Consider the following 19,222-nt stretch of genomic DNA (forward strand, 5'->3'; position numbering starts at 1 on the left):
TGTTGTCCTCAGGATTCTGGGTCTTGGGTAACTTTGGGGAGCTAAATTTCTGAAAATCATACTGACATACCCTCTAATCATCTCTCTGTCCAGATGAATAAAGCTGTGTATTTTATTGGCTAAGAAATGTTTATTTAAATAAATATGTTGCTAACAATATCTTTGCCACAGAATGCAATTCAGAAGAATAAGGGCTCCATTGCATAGTTACAGCTAATGTTCTAGTCAAATTCCCTCTAGTCTTATTTAAACAAACAAATACATAAGACATACACTTTTGATACGATTACATGACCTAATCTTGACATTTATTACATTAGGAATATTTTTCTGTCACTAGCTTTATTTACATCATGTTATTTTAAGATCTGCATAATATTCCATTTAATGTATAAGCTTTAATTTATTTAATTAATCTTATATTTGTGGAAGTTTAACATATTTCCATATTCTTGTTGAAAACAAAAATGTCTATCTATACAAATATTTCTCAATCAGAATGTTTTCAATACTTTTAGTATCTATAATACATACTGCCAAATTTCCTTCCAGCAAGTCTGAGCCAATTTGTATCTCCTGGTACTCAGGGGAAGTAGGAGGGGTCTAGTTTCTGCACCTGTCAACCCTATCTACAGGGGTGACACACAGGCCTTGCCAACATGGCTCCAAATTATATTCACTTATTATGTTTCTTCATAGCCCCCAGGTATTAGATACAATTCTGGGACATGGTAATAAAATGATGAAAAAGCAAATGTGATCCCTGCCTCCATGGAGCTTACAGTCTAAATAGGGAGGCAGAAGATTAAATGCACAACTGCATTTGGCCATTAGTTCAATGTGGGAACTGACCTCGGGAAATCAGGACGTGAAGCTAGAAGGCTCTGTAGCCCAAGAGATGATATTTTGCCAACACAAAAATTCTCAGTTTCTTGTCTCCTTACCTTATAACTCACACTAGAACGATTGCCTCCTGGCCCGCTGTTACCTCATGAGCTATAATCATGGCCTGTGGCTAGAAGAGATCTCATCCAGAGGTCTCCCGATGCTTTTCCATTATGAAGCCTGTGCTTCCTTGAATGGTTTTCTCCTTCTGCCTCCTTTTTCTACACCTTCTGCCTCAGAACAAAAACCCAGGAGCAAACCTAGGAGGAGCCTTTTAGAGAGACCTTAGTTCTACCTTTGTCGGCTTGTTTAAATATTCAAGTGCAGTTATGTCTTCTGCTCAAAGTCAGTCCTTTCCACTCCACCAGGAAGCGTGATTCATAAACCTACTCTGTGCAAATTACAATAGAGCGGACAACACGGAACCTACTTTTAGCCTGTATTTTATAGCCCTGTCCTGGCGAAATTCAGCTGCTAGCTGCCAGGTTGCTATCCATCCCTTTTCCTTCTCTTGAAATAGTTCTTTGTTGGTGACTTTGAAACTCTAGTCCCTAATTTAGGCCCTAAGAGCTCCTCTGGACTTCATAGAAGAACTAGATCCCAAGTTTAAGAACAGTTTCTAAGACTTAACACCTCCCTTCTACCCATTTCTGCTAATTTTCCCAGGCTTAGCATCCTGGCCCTGGTACAGGTGCAGAGTACGGCGTAGGGCTCTCTTGACCTCTTGGTTGCTCAAGCAGTAAATGATGGGGTTGAGCAATGGTACAATGACAGCATAAAGTACAGAGACCAGCTTGTTGGTGTCAAAAGCAGAGAGTGCCTTTGGCCTGGCATAGATGAAGATATTAGCTGCATAGAAGATGACCACAACAGTGAGGTGAGAGGCACAGGTGGAAAAGGCTTTATGGCGCCCAGCAGCTGAGGGAATGTGCATCACAGCATGAGTGATGGCCATGTAGGAGGCACCAGTGACAGAGAGTGGCCCCAGTAGGATAAAAATGGCCAGAACAAAGTCTGTAAGCTCTGCTATGGACATGTCAGTGCACGAAAGGTTGAGCAATGGAGAGACATCACAGAAAAAGTGGTTGATGATGTTGGGGCCACAGTAAGAGAGGCGAGAAATGAGAAAAACTTTGACCATGGAGATGCCAAAACCTCCAGCCCAGGAGCCAGTTGCCAGCTGAACACATAGCCGGCCACTGACAATAACAGGGTAGTGGAGAGGATGGCAGATGGCTACATAGCGATCATATGCCATAACGGCAAGAAGGACACACTCAGTGCAGCCCAGGCCCAGGAAAAAGTAGAGCTGTGTCATGCAGCCCTCAAAGGGGATTAGCTGTCCATGGCCCTGTTTGGACCCAGTAAAACCAGCTAGCATCTTGGGAATAGTGACAGTTACATACCAGATCTCCAGGAAAGACATATTAGCCAGAAAGAAGTACATGGGTTTGTGAAGGGTGGGATGGTTTCTAACTGCCATAATGACGAGTGTGTTCTCAGTCAGCACCAACACATAGGCCAGAAGAGAAAGGGCAAACAATAGCGTTCGCAGTGGCACAGGAGCTGGGAAGCCCAGCAACACGAACTCACTTACTCTCCCACTCTGGTTCCTCTGCTCCATGGAGTCAGTCTTACCCACTGTTCTTCAGGAGGGAGAATAGAAAGACTTCAGAAGGCAGCAGCAAGAACCCAGCCTTTCTTTTAGTGGGTTTATGTTCGTAGAATGCAGCGTATGTAGTGCATGTAATTCATCACTGAGCTGTGGCCGTTGCTTTCTTCTGTAATCTGGAAATGAGCTAAGGCAAAGGCAGTCAGAAATAAATTGTGTTGTATTGGGGATAGAAAAGAGTATGCTCTTGTTCTTAGAGAAGCATATATTGATAAGCACTAGGTAAAAATGACACTAGTTGGTCCCTGAAGAACATAGAAAGAAAACCAAAATAGTAAGAAAATCTGGGCTGCCCTAACTTGAGAGTTTGTCTATGAGCTGGATCATGACTCTCTTTGGAGGAGATATGTAACACAATGGAGGAATAACAATTATATATAACACAATGGAGTATTTACTATGTGTTATTAGTACAGGCATTGTTCTAAAAAAATTTGCAGATATTAGTTCACTTAATCTTCAGAAGAACCTTGTGAGTTAGTACTATTATTAATGCCACTTGACACCTAAGGACACTAAGGCATAGATTAAGTGACTTGTTCCAGGTCACACAGATATTAAGAGATGGAACCAGGAAATCAGGACCTCAGAGCTTAGAAAATATTCAGGCAACATGAAGGAGGGGCTATAAGATACATCCTAGATTTACATCCAGGAGAGCGAATCTTTGGGGATCGGCTAGAGAAGCAATTGCCTCCTGCAAGGAAGAGGGAACAAAGTAGAAAGCAGCTGTAGAATGAAAGTTCTGCATGCTAGCACTTAAGAGGAGGGCCTGGGACCCACCTGGTAATCATATTAGGAACTGGATTCTGGACAACAGAAGAACTGAGAATCCCACCAGTTATGAAAGTTGTGCTAACTCTCTGAGAATGACAGTAAAATATCTTCCTTTAATAGTGTTAAAAGCTAAACTGAGGCACGTTAAAATTTTCAAGAGTTCGTTTGAGCAAACATCAATTCAAATCAGGCAGCACCTAGCTGAAAGTGGTTGGGTGCATCTACTGAAAGAAACTAGGGGCAAGGCTTTTATAGAGCGGACATGGAAGCTGGCAAGGACGTTAGTTGTCTGGCTGTAGCTTCAGGGGCTGCCTTATTTGGGAAAGCGTAGTTGGCTGGCTGTGATTGGTTGTTCTTAAATTTCATTTTCTCAGACATGAGTGCATTTACAAATGATTCTGGGTTAAGTTTTGGTTTCCTTTCCTATGTAGGCTACCAAGGTATGAGAGCCACCTCAGTCTAGTGTCATCCTTGTTTAATAACTTTGATAGTGTCAAGATCAATATAAAAGCGTACATTTAGCAGAGTACTCTTTTTGTTTACCTTAGTATCAAAAATAAAATTTTCCCTTTGCAAACTTCAAGCCTTTTCTTGATCTGATGTGGAACAGAAGTTGGCATAGCCACATGAGAGCTGGTATGAAGAAAGGGTTCTGTCACCCTAGTGTCCATGTATGCTCATAGCCTTGGAAGGGAGTGTAGAGATTAGAAAGGAGAATGGGGTCGAATCAGCTGAACACCTGGGTACTGTTTCCCCTCAGGGGAGTCCCTACTTTTTAGTCTTTGGCCTGTTCCTGTGAGGTTAGCAGAGGCAGAATGTGCTCACACACCAAACTTCAACCTGCTAACGATTTTTTTCCAGCTTTACTGAGATATAATTGACATATAGCATTGTATAAGTTTAAGGTGTACAACATGATGATTTGACACAGGTATATATTGTGACATGTTTACCACAATAAGTTTAGGTAACACATCCTTTACCTCACAAAATTACCATTTTGTTGTTGTTGTTATGGTGAAAAGATCAAAGCTCCACTCTCATGGTACCTTCAAGTACGCAATACAGTACTGTTAACTATAGTCGCCATGCTGTACATTAGATCCCCAGAACTTCATTCATCTTATAACTGAAAATTTGTACCCTTTGACCAACATCCTTCATTTTCCCCATCCCCAAGCCCCTGACAACCATCATTCTACTTTCTCTTTCTCCTAGTAGAGAAGACTTGGAAACAACCTAAGTGTCCATAATGGATGAATGGATAAAGAAAATGTGGTGTATATATATATATATATACACACACACCCCCAATGCAATATTATTCAGCCATAGAAAAGGAAGGAAATCCTGCCATTTGCAACAACATTGATGCAGCTTTTTGTCATTATGTTAATTGAAATAAGCCACAAAGAGAAAGATAAATACTGTATATTTTACTTATGTATGGAATCTAAAAACATCAAACCTGCTAATGATTTTATACCTGAGTTTCTCTTCTCTTTATGCTCTGTGATCAATACTTGAGTATTACTCAGTACTTGAGCCCTAGGCATTTTTCTCAATACTAGAGTGCTTTAATACAACTACAAAATGCCCAAATTCACTGGCTTGCATTTCCCATCACTCCCACCCTTACCATCTGCACCTCCAATTTATTTATTTCAAACTTTGTGGTGGATCAACTATGTTCCAGACCACAGGCTAAGAGCTGCAGTACATGCAAAGGTAAATGACATGTACTAAGTCTTCAAGGAGCTCATAATCTAGTGGTAGGGGCATATCTTCATCTTCTCATCCCTGAAAGTTTAAGCTGCCAGCCTATCCCAATACTATATTCTAGCTTCATAAATGGGAACTTCAAAATTACGATTGTCATTCCTAACCTCAGCCTTGATCCTTACTTGCCACATGTGCCATTCATTGTGCATTTGACCCTCTTGCCTCCAGACCTTCCTGTGTGTCCTTTAATCTTCTCTATCTTCATGTTTGATGCTCTGTCCACTTGAAAAAAAAGATTAGCTTCTCACACGTGGACTCCTAATTGGTCTCACTGCCTATAGTCTCTCCCATAAAACTCAAATCTGACCATTTCACTCCTCTACTTAAAACCCTTCCATAGTACCCCATCGCCTACACAATAATGTTCAAGCTATTTAACAAGATATATGAGTACTTCACAATCTGCCACTTCTATCACCAAAACTATATCTCTTGCCACCGCCTACACTGTATTTTATAACCTGCAGCTCTTGGCATACCGCATGTGTATCACCTCTGTGGCTTTGCTCATGCCGCAATTTCCATGAGCATGGCTAACTCCTAGTTAGCCTTCAAGTCCTGGCTCATGTATCATCTCCTCATAGAAATCTTAATTATCCTTTTTTCTTTCCTTTCCCTTTCACTGGTTTGATGGGGCTCCTCTCATTACTCTTCCCATTAGAGGCTGTAAAAACCTGTATATCATTTTACTAGCTATATTACTGCTATTGCTCAGGTAACTGTAAAGGAGGAACTATGTGCCTGAGTGGCCCCATACAGCTTTAATGGGATAGCAAAGGGTGGATATGATTCCCTTGATATCACCTGGGTCCCTCAAATACAATATGTCTAGAAAGGTCTTTTCTGAATCTGTTATTCCTCTATCACAATGAATTGCATTAGTTTTCATGCAGTCACCTATAACAGAGATCTGGAAGTTTCCTAGATCTTCTACACCAATACTCCTGACCCCAACCCCACATCCCACTCACAAATAATACAAGTCCTACCTAAACTTTCTCTTAAGTTATCCCTCATGTCTGTATCCTTTTTCCTGTCCTATTTCTAGTACCTTGACCCTAGTCCTTTATACCAACTGGGTCCATGGTATTTCTTGATTTAAACTGTTTCAATAGCCTATAACCTGGTCTTTCTTCCTCCCTCTCATCACTTACTCAACCCTCATCACTCTAAGTGCACTTGCTTCTAGAATGAAATTTTATTTAGAAATCTGACCGCATCACTGACCCCAAGAGTATCTGATTTTGGAGAATACAGACAAAATCCCCCAAGCAAGCATCAAAATGAATTTCCTTTTAACTATCCTAAAACAATTAAATCATTGCCCACTATTTTCCTTTTTATAAACAAATCATCACGTTCCCTAAGTCTATGATTTGCAAGTGCTCTTCTATCAAAAACATCCACTCCTGCTCCTAGGAATTCTTATCTTTCACATTTCAGTTCATTAGTTATCACTCTCCAAACTACCTGTATTTCTACAAACATAGATTATTTACTAGTATTTCTGTCTCTCCTTTTAAGCGTAGTTCCTATAATGGGGGTCTGCTTTAATAACCAATTAGTTAAAGGCATGATAATGGTTGTATGGATGTGTAGATGGATGATAAAATGGAGAAAGGTGTGATATGGGCAGAAGACATGAATTGCAGGTTATAGGAATGAAATATAAAGAAGGCTGAATGTAAAAAGGAGCTGGGCAGAATTGATCAGAAGTAGAGAATTTAAATGAATTACCAGGAAATTTGAAATAATGTGTAATAAATTTGGAATAATATGTAAGGAAAACAGACATTGAATGTAGAACAGTGAGCAAGATCCACAGGGACCAGATAAAACATGGTAAAATTAGATTAAGTGCAGAGAGATTGGACCTTCCATGTATAAAATGAATGATAGTTGGGCAGGATAAATTTGTTATATAGACAACAGATCCAATGAAAGAAGATTAGGTGATGACAGCTATAATATAGAAAGGATAGACTAGGAATAGAAAATCACAAAAGCTGTAGAGAGTGCAGGCAGAGTACGAATAAATAGAGATTAGCTATGAGTGGAAAAGATGAAGAATGTGATATTGGTATAAGTCTCAATAGAACAGATTAGATTGGAAAATGTTTATAGGAGTTTGAGTTTTATCAGGTGTAGAGAGGAATAGAAAGACAAATGTTTTGGACAGAAAGAAAACATTGAGAGAATTTACTACTTGAAGAAGAATGCAGTAGATAACAGAATCCACTCACTATATTCAGATCTCTTTGACTCAGGGTCCTCCTGAGATGACCAGGCTTGTTAGGAAAAGACTTAGCGAGTGTATATAAAAGAAAGTTGAAACATCAGCACAAAGAGAAATGCGACAGAGACTCCACTTTCTCTTCCTCCCATGATCAGAGAACCTGCCAAACCAGGAAAGATCCTTTTATCTTGCACCTCTCTCCTGTAGTTCCCATTTTCCCTCCTCCTTCTGATGCTTTGGCATAGCTCTGAAGTGGAGCCCAAGAGACCAAAAGAGATACAAGAGAAAAAAAAAGACTGGGGCAAGGGACAGGAAAGTGTATGTTTGGGACACTTAGGAAATTTAAGTTTATCAGGAAAGTCACATGAAGGAGAGAGTTTCACAATACCCCTACAACCTCACAGTTTCTCCCCTGGCCTTCTCCTTCCTTGTCAGCCTCCACTTCTTTCTATCATGCCACATTCCCGCTCAAAGGAAAGCCTCAGCTTTAGGCCAGGACAATCTGGGTTTATATCTTAGCTCAGTCACATAATCTTGGGCAATTTACTTCACCTCTATGAGCCCTAGATATCCTAATCTATAAAATGGAATTCATATACTAACAACACTAGACTGTTTCTTCCTTTAACTCCTGAGCCCATAGGGGCAATATCGCTTAATTCCATGACATCATAGGAGGAGCACTGAATTGAATGTTAGGGTTTCTGCATTTTAGCTCCACATCTGCAGTTGATATTTTGTTTAATCTAGGGTTTTGCTATATATCAATTTATTTTCTATGAAATGATAATAACATATATTACAAGTGTTTTAGGAATTAAATAAACAAAGTTTGTGAATACTGTTTGGCGCAGTACTCAGTCCATAACAAGTAGCGTGAATAGAGGTTAATAATGTGGGCTCCATAGTCACACTGCTTGTGTTCAACTACGTGACATTGGGAAAATTATTTAACCTCTCTGTGCCTCCGTTTTCTTATCTGTAAAATAGGAATAATTTCAATACCCATCTCACACAGTTGTGAATGTTAAATGAATATGTGAATGGCAATTTCTTAGAACAGCACCTGGAACATAGTGTTTCTCAAAAAGTGTTAGCTAGTGTTCAAGAAATATTTGTTGAATCTGAATCTGTTGACACTGGAGAGGAATTATTTGTGGGAATATTGGAGATGTAAGAGAAGGACTTTTGAGAGTCTGAGTTTAAGACAAATTCTCATAAATAATAGGGAGGAAACAAAATTTAAATAATCAGAACCAAATCAGTATGATTGGGCAGTTATCATTGTCTGGATCAGTGTGCTGTTCATAAGCCTCACTGATCTCATGATAGAAACAAAACTCAGTGCTCCAGGAATGGAAAAGATAACGAGGAAGTCATGAAGAAGTGACCAAGCCAGAAGAAAATGATGCAGTAATGAGGAGAGGTAGAGAATAAAAGAATATCTGCAAATGCCCTTCAAGTAAAAACTTAATTTTGAGCAAAATCATATGCCATAGACATTGTAGTAAACCCTATTTTGAAAAAAGGAAAACTAAGTATATGCATAAACGTTATTGACATGCTGTACTGTTAGTTGAAAAACCACCAAAGCCAGTAGCTGGTTGAATTAGCACTGATTTGGGTGATATGGTAGTACTGTTTGAATGAGGAGTGTTCGCAAAAGTTTAGATTTATTGAGGTTGATGTCAGTTTGCCTTTGGTGATTATTGTCAGCCAACAGACCACATCAGTAGGCTAAATAAAATAAGCCATAATATTTTCAACATATGTACAGTTTAGTCCATTTGATAAATTCAACACCTATGAGGATAGAGAGGATATATCCTTAAGATAAAAAAAATACAGGTGCAAATTCCTTTATTCAAAACAAGTGAGGCACTTGAATTTTTCAGATTTTAGAAAGATGATAAGCTGCATATACCATATGTTTCCTAACACTTCCAGAGAATTGAGGCAGTATCCTATAATTTAACACATTAATATCTCTACAGCAAAACGTATGATCATTTTCCAATGTGGAATAAATAAATACCATAAATAAAGTGTCAGTTCACAACAGATTTTGTCATCCAATGAGGTTAGGCCCCACACTGAGGAGAAAATGCTCAATTTCCAAAGTTACTTGCATTTTGGAATTGCAGATAAGGGTTTGTGGAATATATTTCTATTTAAAACCAAATGTATAAACAAATGGGGAGAGACTAGATATGTTCTTATTAAAACAGAAGATGGCAAAAATATTCTTTATCCCCATTATTTCATGTTTCTTTGGCAGCTTTTGTCAATACAATACAACATAAAAGAAATGAATAACAAATATTGAAAATACCATTTACATATATGATTATTCTCATGAAAAATAGGAGTACTAAACTGAGAATAAAAACTGCTATACAGCTGTAAAAAAATCTACAAAAATATTCCATGCACTCTTTGCTATTTTCCACAATGGTAACATGTTACAAAACTATAGTACATTATCACAAACAGGGTATCAACATGGATACAGACAGGATACAGAGTATCTTCCCGGATCTTCATGTTGCCCTTTTATAGGCAGACCCATTTCTCTCCTGCCCTTATCCTTACCTTTCTTTAAGCCTTGGTGAGTGCTATCTGTTCTCCATTTCTATAATTTGTCATTCCAGTTATGCTATCTGAATGGGTCATGCATTGTGTAATCATTTGTTACTGGCTTTTTTCACTTAGCATAATTCTCTGGAGATTCAATCAGGTTGTTGTGTGTATCAATAGTTCATTCTCTTTTTTGATTTCTGTGTAGTGTTACAATCTATGCATATACCTCAGTTTGTTTAAACATGCACCGGTTGAAGGACATCTGGGTTGTTTCCAGTTTAGGCTATTATGAATAAAGCTGCTATAAATATTTGTGCATGGGGGTATTCATGTGAACATAAGTTTACACTTATGGGATGAATGCAGAAAACTGCAATTGCTGAGTCATGTGTCAATTGCATGTTTAGTCTTTTAAGAAACAGGGAACTATTTTCCAGAGCAGACGTAACATTTTACATCACTTCCAGAAATGTACGAGTGAGACAGTGTCTCTGCATCTTTGCCAACATTTGGTGGTGCTACTTTTTTTATTTTAGTGTTTTTGATAGATGTGTAGTGATATCTTATTGTGGTTTAATTTGCATTTCCCTAATGACTAAGGAAATTGACCATCTTTCCACATGTTTATTTGCCACCTGTATATACTTCAATGAAATGTCTCTTCTTGTCTTTTGTCCATTTTGTACTTGGATTGTTGCTATTGTTTGTTTTTTTTTTAACTGGTGTTTTCAGATTTCTGTATATTTCCTAGAGCCTAGCTCTGTGTGGTTTGCAAATATATTCTCTCAGTCTGTAGCTTCTCTTTTGATCCTCTACACAGCCTTTCACAGTCTTTCTTTTAATTTTGATAGTCTAATTTATCAATTTTTTCTTTTATGGATTTTTTTGGTGTGAATTCCAAGAATTTTTTTTTGTCTAGCCTTAGTTCCCAAAGATTTTGTCGTATGTTTTTTCTCAAAGTTTTAAAGCTTTGTCTTTTACATTTAAGTCCATGATCCATCTTGAGTTAATTTTTGTATAAGGTGTGAGACTTGAGTCTAGGTTTTCTATTTCTTGTTGTTTTGGTTTTGTTATCAATGGATTCTCAAATGTTCCAGCGCCATTTGTGGAAAAGGCATTCTTTCCTCTATTGAATTACTTTTGCCATTTTTCAAAAATCAGTTAGTATATGGTTATGGGTCTATTTTTAGATTTATTTTCTTTCATTGATCTTTGAGTCTATGCCTCCATAAATAACACACAGGCTTGATTACTGTAGCTTATGTGACCTGATGGAAGTGTTAGCTAACCCCATGGTGGTAATCACACTGCAATATATAAATGTACCAAATCAACATGTTGTACATCTTAAACTTACACAACATTGTATGTCAATTACATCTCAATTTTCAAAAAGAAAACTGAAGAGAAGAAGAAAAGTCTTTTATATTTTTCTATGCTTTTGCTAACTGTGTTTTTCCTTCCTTCCTGTTCTTCCAAATTTCTATTATCATTTCCTTTCAGTTTAGAGAATTCCATGGCCATTCTTTAAAGATAAGTCTGGTGGTAACATGTTCTCTTAGTTTCCTTTCATCTGAGAATTTCTAGATTCCCCCATCATTCCTGAAAGATATTTTCACTAGATATTGAATTCAGAGTTGACAGTTTTTCTTCAGCAGTTGAAAACTAGTGTGCCCCTTCCTTCCAGCCTCTGTGGTTTCTGATGAGAAATTTCCTGTCATTCAAATTGTTTTCCCCCTAGGTAAGATGTTTCTCTCCTGTTGCTTTCAAGGTATTTTATCTATCTTCGGTTTTCAGAAATTTGTCTCTGATATTCATCTTACAGATTTCATTGGGTTTATCTTGTTCCGGATTCATTCAGCTCTTTGAATTGGTAGATTTGGCTTTTGCCAAATTTGGCAATTTTCAGCCATTATTTATTCGAGTACTTAGTGAGCCCCACTCTCTTGCTCCTCTCCTTCCTGGACTATGATAACCTAAATGTTAAGATCTTTTCTTATAATATGACCAATCCCTTCCATCCTCCCCCCTCCATTCTGATGTTGAACCCATGCACTGAGCTTTTTTGTTTCCTCATTTTATGTTTCAGTTTTAAAATTTCCATTTGTATCTTCTTTATATGTTCTATTTATTTTTTTGAAGGAGAAGATTGGCCCTGAGCTAACATCCATGCCCACCTTCCTCTACTTCATATGTGGGACGCCTGCCATAGCATGGCCTGATAAGCAGTACATAAGTCCACGCCCAGGATCCAAACCAGCAAATCCTGGGCCACCAAAGAAGAGCAAACAAACTTGTATATATTCTATTTCTTTGCTGAGATTTTCTATTTTTCATTTAAGTGTGTTCATAATTCCTCTTTATAACAGTTATTTTAAAATTTTTATCCATAATTCTAACATTTCTATAATCTCAGTATTGGCATTTCTTGGTTGTTTTTTGTCATTCAGTTTGAGCTGGGCAGGGATGGGAGTTCCAGCTCCCTATTACTCCACTGATACCTTCCTGGGAGGACTAAGAGTGCTTAGTTACTGCTCCCTATGTGGCCTCTACTGACACCACAATGGGTGGCCACCACATCATGACAGCTGGATGATGCTGAAAGTCCTGACTCTCCACTAGGCATCTTCTAACACAACCCTAGCGTGAGGAAAGAAGGGCACCTTATTACTGCTGGATAGAGGTAAAAATCCAGGCTGTCCACTACACCTGGTGGCAGTGGGTCAGGAGAGCTCACCACCCCCAGTGGGGGTAAAATTCCCGGATCCTTAATCATTCTAGACTCCACACTCAAACTTTGCTGGTGTGGGTAGGGATGAGACCACAGTTTTTTCCATTATATTTGGCTGAAGTAGAGTGGTTATTGTCTAAAACATTTATGTCTTGCTAGGTTCCCCCATTCCTGGTCATTTAGCTAGAGAGAGCACACTTTGGTTGGGGCTTTTTTGTTTGTATATGTTAGCATTTCCAGATTTCTGGCATCTCTAATATCAGGTCTAAGATATATGAAGCCAAAAGCAGACCTAGGGAACTCACCACCATTTCATTCCTTGGGCCACAAGGTTCCTAGCTAATCAAGCTTCTTTCCTCCACCTTTCAGAGTCTTATGTTTGTTTTATATGTGATGTCCAGGGTTTTTAGTTGTTCTTAGTGGACACAATCAGTAAAAGTGGGCAATCAATTTCTATGGCAAAATAATAACAACGTGTTATGAAATTTACAGAATATGTATAAGTAAAATGTATAACAGCAATAGAACAAAAAAGAGAGGTAAATAGAAGTTTACTTTTATAAAAATGTTACATTACACACAAACAGTTATAATACATCAGGATAGATTTCTACATGTTAATGATGCATATGGCAGTCACTCAAGAAAACATATAAACAAACAAATATTGATAGAAATAGTTAAAATGCCAAGAGAGAAAAAAATGCTCAATTAAACCAAAAAGAGGAGGAAAGAATGGCAGACCCAAACCCAACCATTTTAAAATTAATTGTGAGTTTGCCCATTTTAACTGAAGTCGATGTTTATACTGACAAATTTTCACAATGATAAGCAATTACCTTAACGCAATTAGCAGATCATTATATAGCGATCTATGTCTAAAAAATTTGCTCCGTAGATTATTGATAATTAAGTGAATAGCAGTATTACATTATGATGCTTATCATGATAAAAAACTTGTAGATTAAAATTTGGAATTAAATATCCCCAATATTTAAACTAAATATTCCTATTTAATTTAATAGACTAAATATTCCTATTGAGAGGCAGAGATTGTCACTCTGGATTAAAAAGCATGGCCCCAATATATGCTGTCAATAAGAGATGCTTTTTAAAATACAATGATACAAATAGGCTATAATAAAATAATGGAAAAGTGGTATATAAAGCAAACACTAACCATAACAAAGTTGAAGCCACTGAGATAATAGACTGTGTGAAGAATTTTCAGAAGAAGAAATACTATCAAAGAACAAAGAATTTCTTTTTTGTTCTTTTTTTGAGTAAGTCTAGCCCTGAGCTAACATCTGCCCCCAATCCTCCTCTTTTTGCTGAGGAAGACTGGCCCTGAGCTAACATCTGTGCCCACCTTCCTCTACTTTATATGTTGGGACACCTACCACAGCATGGCCTGCCAAGTGGTGCCATGTCCACACCCGGGATCCAAACCAGCGAACCCTGGGCCGCCGAAGCGGAACGTGTGCACTTAACCACTGAGCCACCTGCCAGGCCCCAAGAATTTCTTAACACTAAAAAGATCTATTCATTACATTGACATAACAATCCTAAATGCGGATGCCTCTAATAACAGAGCATTAAAATATGTGAAACCAAATGAAGATAAATAGACAAGTCTACAATTATAGTTGGAGCTTTCATCAATCCTCTTTTGGTAACTGATATAATAACTAGACAAAAATTCAGTAAGGATATGGGGCCGGCCCCATGCAGTTAAAGTTTAACCCTGGTCGTTAAAGTTCTCCTCACTCCACTTGAGAGGCCCAGGTTCATGGGTTCAGATCCCGGTTGTGGACCTCCATTAATCAGCCATGCTGTGGAGCCATCCCACACAGAAAGTAGAGGAAAGTTTGGCACAGATGTTGGCTCAGGGCTAATCTTCCTCAAGCAAAACAACAAAGAGGAAGATTGGCAATAGATGTTAGCTCAGGGTGAATTTTCCTCACTAAAAAAGAAAAAATCCAGGAAGGATGTAAAAGATTTGAAGAGAATGTACTGCTTTTCTGGCCTCTGTACAGATAAGTGATTATACTAAAATTAAAAATGAAAATCTCTATTAGTATTATTTGACTAGCCAAATTTAGCATTTCATGTTATAGTTCATATTTTCTTCTTTTAAGAATAGAATTGCTGAGTTCCCAGTTTTAATCTGCAAATATTTTTATGATGATAAGCATCATAATGTAATACTACTATTCATTTATCACTAATCATTCACAGAGTAAATTCTATAGACATAAAGAGCACTAAATAGTGATTCTCTAACTACATTAAAGTAATGGCTTACTGTTATGAAAAATTCATCAATATAGAAATCAAATCTGATAAAATTAGTGATGTCACATACATATTGTTTTAAAATGTTATAAATTTGAAAATAAAATGCTAAATATTGTATTTATTTTCAGATGTTGGAAATAAATTTGAGAAAAGAATCAGAATTTGGAAAAAAAGAAATCTTTACAGGAGGAAATGAAGAAAACACCTGGATTATCAAATATATTTTTACAGAAAATAGATGGAATGTTTAGAAAAAGAGATCAGAACTACAGTTTCAACAGAACGTAGCACAAATACATCATTGATGTAACAATATTTTCTACTTCTCTGTAAAACCATAACTGATGAATTTCAATAACAAAAAATACTAGCAAGTGAAGCAACCTCAAAAATTTGTTACAAACACAAATCAATGTACTTTCTGCCAATCTAGCTACAAGGCTATAGTTTGAACATTAAACAATGGGACTTTTGTTGAAAAATATCCCTTTCAATTAAGAAATTTTAATTTTCCAGAAGGCAATACAGAGATGAGACATATTACATTACAATTTACAGTCCTTTCCTCTCTAGAGAGATTATATACCGCCATCCTGCTGAGGTCCAACTTGATCATGTGACTTGCTGTACCTCTTTCCTGTGCAAGAATTTTACATCTCCTCCTAAGTTCAGATTTGGCCATGTGACTTCCTGTGGTCCATGAAGTGTGGTAGGAAGTGTGTGTCCTTCCTGAGTTGAAGCTTTAATAGCTATCTTGTCTTTCACTACCTCTCTGTTCTTCCTCAGCCATGAGACAATGTTTGCGATAGAGGATACTCCATTTGCTGAGGTCCTCAAGTGAAGAAAACAAGGATCAGCACTGCAGTAAACCTACAGTGAAAATGTAGCATAATTAAAATATAAACCATTGTGGATGACAGCCACTGAGATTTTAGTGCTGGTTTTCACTCCATCAGGATTATACTATTCTGACGGACAGCTAGATGTGGGATGCTTCTGTAACAAATACTCTAAACATCTTTTCATTTGGACAAAATAGCAGAAAAATTTTTTAAAAATGCTCTTCAATAGATGACCATGGGCAATATCTCCAATCAAATCTGAAGAAAGAGAAACATGGAGGTTTTGGTTTAAGATGGTGATGTAGGAGGATCTTGAACTCACCTCCTTCCATGGACACAGTGAATCTCCAGCTACATATGGAGCAATTTCCTCTGAAAGAAATCCAAAAACTAGATGGCAATTCCTATACATTGAGTGAACAATAAAAAAAAAACCACATGAAAACAGTTAGGAGAGGCTGAAACACAAACTTGCCATAAAATCCATCCCTGTACAGCAACCCACAATCAGAGGGAAATTACGACCCCGAGCTTCTACCAAGGAGTGGAGGGTTTAAACCCCACATCTAGCATCCCAACTTTTAAGACCTGCCCCTGAAAGATGAGCCCCCGAAACATATAGCTTTGAAAGCCAAGAGGGCTTGTGTCCCTGAGATCCACAAGGTGAACTGAGAAATGGCTCTTGAAGGGCTCATGTGGACTCACCCACCCCAGGGCCCAGCACACAGGCAGCCAACTGAAAATTTCTCAGGCTTTCTGTGAAATGGGCCTATATGCTTATCTTAAACATTCAGCCTGAGGGGCAGACATCAACTTAACACACATTTGGGGGCCTACTGAAATACTCTTCAAGGCCAGTGGGCACCATCTTTGCACTCTCCCTCTGCCTCACTCCAAGTAGCTGGTATCTCTCAGAAAGGAGTTTATGCACTTGTCTGGCACCCTGATTTTTGTAGCTGCCTCCCAGCAGACCTTTCTTGATCACCTGGCTCTGGTGACTAGTAGGGCTTATTTTCACAGGTCCTATAGGACTGTAACAAAGGAGAAACAGTTCTTAACTAGCTACTTCTCCCATGGCACAACACAGAGACAGTGGACTGAAACTCACTCCCACTCTTTCTATGAAAGAAGCCTATTGGCTTATCATTATAGCTCTGGCCTGAGGGCAGGCTTCTAATTAAATGCACATCTAAGGGTTGACTATAATCCTCTCCAGAAATCAGGGTGGCTGATGGGCACCATCTTCACGTTCTCCCTCTGCCCTGTCCCAGGTTGTCAGTGATTCTGAGAAAGGAGTATGTATACATGTTTGGTGCACTGACTTTTGTGGGTGTCACCCAGAGGACACATTCCTTGATAACCTGGTTCTGGTGGCCCATGGTACATGTGTTCACAGGTTCAATGGGATGGTAGCAAACAAATAAATACTTCTTAGCTGGTTATCACCCCAAGGCTCAACTCAGAGAGAGCAGACAGAAATGCCCATGACTCATTCTTACCTGAAAGAGGTATATTTGCATACTTTAAAAGCTGCTGCCTGAGGATCTAGCTTCTAATCAGCCTGAATCTAAGTGCTAGTCAAGATCCTCTCCTTCAAGACACTGACAGGTCTTGACATCCTCAATTATGAGGAGCCATAAGAATAAAGTAGTCTCCCTGGATATTCACAAAGGTTTGAAAGACAACCAAGAGCTGGGGCAGAGATGAACAATAAGTTTTATCTCCTACATAAGGCCACTCCTTCAAGACTGGGAGAGGTGTCTGTTTTATTTCATGTATAGAAACCCACACAGAAAGTCAAGGAAAATGAAGAGAAATAGGAAAATGTTTCAAATGAAAGTATAAGATAAAACTCAGGAAAAGACTTTAATGAAATAAAGATAGCAATTTATCTGATAAAGAGTTCAAAATAATGGGTATAAAGATACTCACTGAACTTGGGAGTAAAATGGATGAACAAAGTGAAAATTTCCACAAAGAGATAGAAAATATAGGAAAGTAACAGACAGAAGACTCAGAAGTGAAGAATACAATACCTTAACTGAAGAATACAGTAGAGAGGTTCAACAGTGCACCAGATGAAGTGGAAGAAAGAATCAGTGAACTAGAAGACAGACAAGTGGAACTGACCCAATCAGAGCAGCAAAAAAGAAAGAAGAATAAAAAAAAGTGAAGCTAGCTTAAGGGACTTATGGAACAACATCAAGCAGAACAACATTCACATTATAGGAATCCCAGGAGGAGAAAAGAGAGAAAAAAGGGAAAAAATACTTACATAAACAAATAATGGCTGAAAATTCCCCAACCTGTGTAAGGAAATCCAGATCCAAGAATCCCAGAGAGTTCCAAATAAGATGAAGCCAACAAGACCCACACCAAGTCACAGTCTAATTAAAGTGTCAAAAGTTAAAGACAAGAAGAGAATCTTAAAAGCAGCAACAGAAAAACAACTTATGTACAAGGGAACCCTCATAAGACTATCAGCAGAATTTTTAGAAAAAAATTTGCAGTCCAGAAAGGAATGGCATGATATATTCAAAGCACTGAAAGAAAAAGGTCTGCTAACCAAGATACTCTATGTGGCAAGGTTGTTCTTCAGAACTGAAGGAGAGATATTTTCCAGACAAGCAAAAGTTAAAGGAGCTCATTACCCCTAGACTGGGCTTACAGGAAATGTTAAAGAGACTTCTTTAGGCTGAAATGAAAGGGCACTAATTACTAACAGGAGAACATATGAAAGTATAAATCTCACCATATATATACATAATAAACCTTGCTTTATTATGCTTTACTTTATTGTGCTTTGCAAATATTGCATTTTTTTATAAGACCATCCACCAGCAAGGATTATGTTCACTGAAGGTTCAGATGATGATTAGTGCCTTTTCGCAATAAAGTATTTTTTAATTAATGTATGTACATTGTTTTTTTAGACATAATGCTATTGCACACTTAATAGGCTACAGTATAGTGTAAACGTAACTTTTATGTGCACTGGGAAAACAAAAAATTTGTGTGACTCACTTTATTGCAATATTCACTTTATTGTGATGATCTGGAATCAAACCTGGAACATCTCCCAGATATGCTTATAGTAAAATTCACAGTAATCTCATGTTGTAAAGGTGATGGGTTAGTTGCTTATAAAGCTAGTATGAAGGTTAAAAGACAAAAGCAGTAAAAACAACTGTACAACAATAATTTGTTAATGGATACACAAGATAGAAAGATGTAAGTTGTGACATCAAAAACATAAAAAATCGTGAAGGGAGAGTAAAAATATAGAGCTTTATAATGTGTTCAAACTTAAGTTGTTATCAACTTGAAATATACTGCTATAAATATAATTGCTTTACGTAAGCCTCAGGGTAACCACAATGTAAAAACCTATAGCAAAAACACAAAATATAAAGAGAAAG

General features: G+C 37.8%; 1 protein-coding gene and 2 long non-coding RNA genes across 3 annotated transcripts; 1 reads left to right on the plus strand and 2 right to left on the minus strand.

Annotated features, from left to right (window-relative positions):
- Window positions 1-659: 659 nt before the first annotated feature.
- LOC103567461 (olfactory receptor 226) lies at window positions 660-2,680 on the minus strand. Its single transcript, XM_008544141.2, has one exon. The coding sequence runs from the start codon at window positions 2,507-2,509 to the stop codon at window positions 1,526-1,528; it is 984 nt and encodes a 327-aa protein (XP_008542363.2). The 5' UTR covers window positions 2,510-2,680; the 3' UTR covers window positions 660-1,525.
- A 6,515-nt stretch (window positions 2,681-9,195) lies between these two features.
- LOC139084199 (uncharacterized) lies at window positions 9,196-18,326 on the minus strand. The gene is made up of 2 exons (XR_011541591.1): window positions 16,126-18,326; window positions 9,196-15,831 (listed from the first exon to the last, which is right to left on the minus strand). It is a non-coding gene; the product is annotated as an uncharacterized lncRNA (long non-coding RNA).
- On the plus strand, window positions 12,504-17,792 carry LOC139084198 (uncharacterized). Its single transcript, XR_011541589.1, has 2 exons — window positions 12,504-12,615; window positions 15,090-17,792. It is a non-coding gene; the product is annotated as an uncharacterized lncRNA (long non-coding RNA).
- Window positions 18,327-19,222: the final 896 nt, after the last annotated feature.

This window comes from Equus przewalskii, chromosome 6 (assembly GCF_037783145.1).
Source record: "Equus przewalskii isolate Varuska chromosome 6, EquPr2, whole genome shotgun sequence".
NCBI lineage: Eukaryota > Metazoa > Chordata > Mammalia > Perissodactyla > Equidae > Equus > Equus przewalskii.